The sequence below is a fragment of the Grammomys surdaster genome, unplaced genomic scaffold, assembly GCF_004785775.1.
Source record: "Grammomys surdaster isolate TR1022 unplaced genomic scaffold, NIH_TR_1.0 125878, whole genome shotgun sequence".
Lineage (NCBI taxonomy): Eukaryota > Metazoa > Chordata > Mammalia > Rodentia > Muridae > Grammomys > Grammomys surdaster.
In genome coordinates, this window is record NW_021620703.1 from 1882307 (window position 1) to 1886766 (window position 4460).

General features: G+C 44.7%; 1 protein-coding gene across 2 annotated transcripts in view; it reads left to right on the plus strand.

Annotated features, from left to right (window-relative positions):
• Nucleotides 1-4460, plus strand: part of Gxylt1 (glucoside xylosyltransferase 1) — a 33726-nt gene continuing 29266 nt past the window's right edge. For both annotated transcript variants that reach the window (XM_028752175.1, XM_028752176.1), the window contains exon 1: nt 1-206. In XM_028752175.1, the coding sequence (XP_028608008.1) occupies nt 1-206 (206 nt within the window). The remainder of the gene's footprint in view (nt 207-4460) is intronic.

The following is a 4460-nucleotide window of genomic DNA, read 5'->3' on the forward strand; positions in this document are numbered from 1 at the left end:
ATGCGGCGCTACCTGCGGGTCGTAGGGCTGTGCCTGGCCTGCGGCTTCTGCTCGCTGCTGTACGCTTTCAGCCAGCTCGCAGTGTCCTTGGAGGAAGGAGCAGCCGGAGGCCGCAGGCCACAGGCCGCGGTGGTTTCCTGGCTGGCGGACGGCGGACGCGGCACCGGGAGAGGCGCGGGCAGCACGGGCCCGGGCCAGACGGGCAGGTACGGGCCGCATTGCCGGGCTCGGGGGTCTGTGATGGCCGGACGTGCGGCTCCCACCAGCGAGCACTGTCTGTTTGGCTTCAGACCCAGTGTTAGACCAGTTAGAAATTGAATTACTTTGCAACTTTCTGAAAGGTTCGTTGGAAGTAAGTGGTGTCCTACAAAATCCTAATTACACTGCGGCTAGTGGAATTCCCTCCTGTTTCCATGGAGTCGAAGCTGAGTTATTTGAGAATCAGGCTGGCGCCCTTGTTGAGTCCCCTCCTCCCAGGTGTCTAAATTTTCACCCTAAATCTTAGCATTTTATCAGTAGCCGTGGCTAAAGAAATCTGGACGTGGCGTAAAGCGAGCTGTGAATTTTTGTTTTGAAAATATTCGTTTTTTTTTCTTTTTTAGAAACGTAAAGGAAGTTCAGAAACATGAGTGATACCTAATATATCTATGGGAGGAGAGGGGAATGAAAATAATCACTTTTTTTATTAAAAAGAAATAGATATTTATAACAGCATAATGATTTGGTGGCTTTGCATAAGTCACCGCCACGGTTAGAATTATGAAATTTAAATGGAAAATCGTTTGGGCAGTTTACTTAAACAATATGAGCGTTTCACACTAGCTTGGTGGATACCTGTATTTGGGCAGTTCTGAGATCAACTTATTGGAGAATGGAAGGCAGAGGAATTGGAAAAAGAGTAGCATCCACTTTGAGCTATTGCGTATGTGGCATCTTCCCTTCCAGAGGGAAGCGGGTGTACAAGAGAAGCAAGCGTGGAGATAGTGAGGTATTGGTTTATGGTTTGATTGTAGTCAGAGAAATGTGGAGTCTAGACGTGTTCTCAGGTTCCATTGCCTACATCTTAACTCCCCCAGGCCCCCAGGAGGATTTGCTGAGGAGAGCAGAGCCAGGAGGATCATGAGTTCGAGGCCGGCCTGGGATACACATTTAAAAGACTGGCAGTGGTGCTGCATACCTTTAATTTCAGTGCTCGGGAAGCAGAAGTAGGCAGATCTCTCAGTTTGAGGCCAGCTGGGTCCACAGAGCAATGTTCGGAATAGCTGGGGGGCTATACAGAGGTATCCCGTTTCAAAAAACGAAAACAAAAAAAGTATTAATTGCCCAGTATTACATTACAAGAAGTACTTGGAAAAGAAAATCCAACTCCATAAAGACAAACATTTTTTAAATGGTAAGAACAGTGTTTGAGAGAAATCTTTTTTCAACTAGTGTATACTGTTTGAAATGATTATTTCAAACTAGGCTTGGGTGTCCTACATCTGTAGTCTCAGTGTTCAGGAGGTGATGCAGGAGGATGGAAAATTCAGTACCTGTCTTCTTTTCATTGGGAGTTCCAGGCCAGCCTGGGCTACATAATGAGACCCAAGTTCTACAGAGCAAGGGCTGAGTTTGTATCTCTGCTGTAAAGGACTTGCCTTGTCAGGTGCTGAGTTCAAGTCCTCTGGGGAGTTAGAGTTGTAGAGTTGAACAAGCCTGTGCCCTCACCTACTTCCTTTTGTAGGACCCCTTGATCACATGGATACTCTCTGTGTATTCGTTTCCTTATTATTGTAAGTGTAGGTAATGAATCTTTAGCCGCACTGGAATTGACAAGAGTTACATATATTTAATACTAACAACGTGACGTTTGGGTGCACATTCTGAAATGATTGGCACTTTCTTCCCTTCCTCCTTTTCAGACTGGCTAGACAGACCTCCAGTTCATGTTTGCTGAGTCCTATCAACATTGATAGGATATACTGAGAATTTAAAGATGAAAGACAGAGAGGGCTTTTGAGTCACCAACTTTACCTTTGCCATGGACTGGGTGTGTTGACTTCCTCGTTAGATGTGGAATGTTTTGTGAGGACTGAAGTGACATAGTTGCATAGATTGCTTAGTACGGTACCTGGCACGGTAAAACTAGCCAATGTGATTGTTTTAATTTTCAGGTGTAAGCGTACATATTCTCTCTCTCTCTCTCTCTCTCTCTCTGTCGCTCAATTTCTCTCTTTCTCACTTTGAGGAGAAGTATCTGTTCTTTGGGACCTAGTAAGAAACCCGGCAGTCTAGAATGCCAGTCATCTGTGTTTTAACCATGAGTTATTGCCAAGATGCAGATAGGCATCGAGAACCCCTGACAGTCGAGAGACGGATTTGACCGTTATTCCTCTGCACTGCTGTCTCCCCTTCCTTGCATCTGTTTTTGAAAGAGAGGGAATCAGGGCGGTGAACGCTGGAGAAAGTAGGAATACCTAGGGAAGGAAGGTCCTTACTCCCTGTCATTAAGTGAGACCTGTCACACGAGTGCCACACCTGTGCTCTGGCTTATTGGACGATACAGTGGCTTCTACTTCACATCTTTGTTGAGTGCTCTTTGGGCTGCTGTAGGAAAACTTGTGCCTGTGCAGATTGGAAACAACAGCAGTACATTAGTCCTTACACCTTTGTGTGTGTGCTTACATGGCCAGGCAGGTCTAGAGCTTCTCCTCATAATCTTGATCTTGGGGCAATGACCCTTACGGTTTAATCACATACCCAAGGCTCCATCCATCCCTGACGTCAGCCATCACATGGGAGATAAGAATTTTCTGATGAGGGAGGCATACAAAACCAGTCCAAATCCTTAGCATAATCTTGATTAATGATATTTAATTAAAGCTAGTAATTAATATTATGAGATTTGTGAGGTACTCATTTCACTAAAGAGTGTACTCTTGGCTTAGAGATCTTACTTTAAAGTATAAATATTCATTTCTATTGAAATTCTTCTCCCTGCATAGTTTTTGTTTGGAAACTGTGTCTTGCAGTGGATGATAAATTTCTTTGTTTTCAGATAGGCTATTTTTTCTTAATTGTTCTTAATCTTTAAGAACTGTCTTCCAGAGTTCCTCCTCTTACACATTTAAAAAAAAAAACATTTGTATCTATAATCTAGATTTACTTTTGTCAGGGGAAGAGAATGTGCTCTCTGGTCACTTCATGAAGTGGCGAGATGGTTTCAGTCCCATCTGCCTGTGTAACCGCCTTCCCTCACTTTCTGAGTGTTCTTGACATTAGAGATCTGGAAAGGGGAAGATCTGATTAGAGCTAGAAGTTAAGTGGTCTAGACACGAAGCAGTTTCAGGTGAGTTGCCCAGGCAGATCCTGGTAACTTGGCAGCATTCTGAGAGCAATCTTTAAAGTGCATGTATGAATTGTGATCTCCTGCGTGGTCACAGGTGCCCAGGGATCGTATGATGAACTCAGTCCTCCATAGTCTTACAGTGGATTTGCCTGAAATTTTCCTTGACTCTCAAGAGTCAAGGAAATCTTCTCTTGTATACAGGTTTTAAAGAGGTCTTGTGCTTATTATGGACATTTTGAAACAAAGAACAAATACCTTTTTCAGTTTAATTGAAGAAGACTGTTGTATCCCGGAAGCATGACTTGATCCCGGAAGTCTGACTGAAGCAGTGAGGGAATGAAGAAAGGACAGACAGACACATGTACAGTAAAGTTGGGGTGGTGGTGGTGGGCACCTACACTCTGGTGTGGTACTACAGCACAGAGGAAAGAGTTGTCGGGAACAGTGTCTGTACTAGAGAATTCACAGGCTGCAAACCTCAGGGAGGAGGAAAGTGGGGTTGGGAGTTTTAGCACACACTGGCCCGTCTTACTCAGCTACTCTGTCAGTAATCACATTGGGGCCAGAGGAGGGTTTTGTCATCCTCGGAGCCTCATGGGGAGGGGTGGAGCTTGAGGGGGAGAGACTTTCCTGTTCTCCTGGATCTAAGGTTAGGTCCTTGACGTGTCAGTGAGACACATTCACTCGGAACCTCATCTGCTCTTTACACATTTGCTCAGGGCCTCTTCAAGTCCTCACAGAAGACATCAGGTCTTGGGTTTAAGCGTGCTTCAAGTTTGAGAGGTGTTATCAGGAGAGCAGTATTGTTAAGTGCCTCTGTTGGTGATGGCTGTTTTTGTCTTTGGCAGGATCTCACTATTATTCACACCAGCCTTCATCTCTTAGACTCTGATCCTCTTGTTTCAGTCTCCCAAGTAGCTGGTGCCAGACATTTTTGTTTTGTTTTTAACCCTGGCTGTCCTAGAACTCAGGGAGATCACCTACCTCCGACTTTCCATCCAACACAACTGACTCTCCAAAGAACCCTTAAATTTCCACTTCACTTTCTCTTTTTCTGGATTTATATTTATTTCTCTCTCTCTCTCTCTCTCTCTCTCTCTCTCTCTCTCTCTCTCTCTCTCTCTCTCTCTCT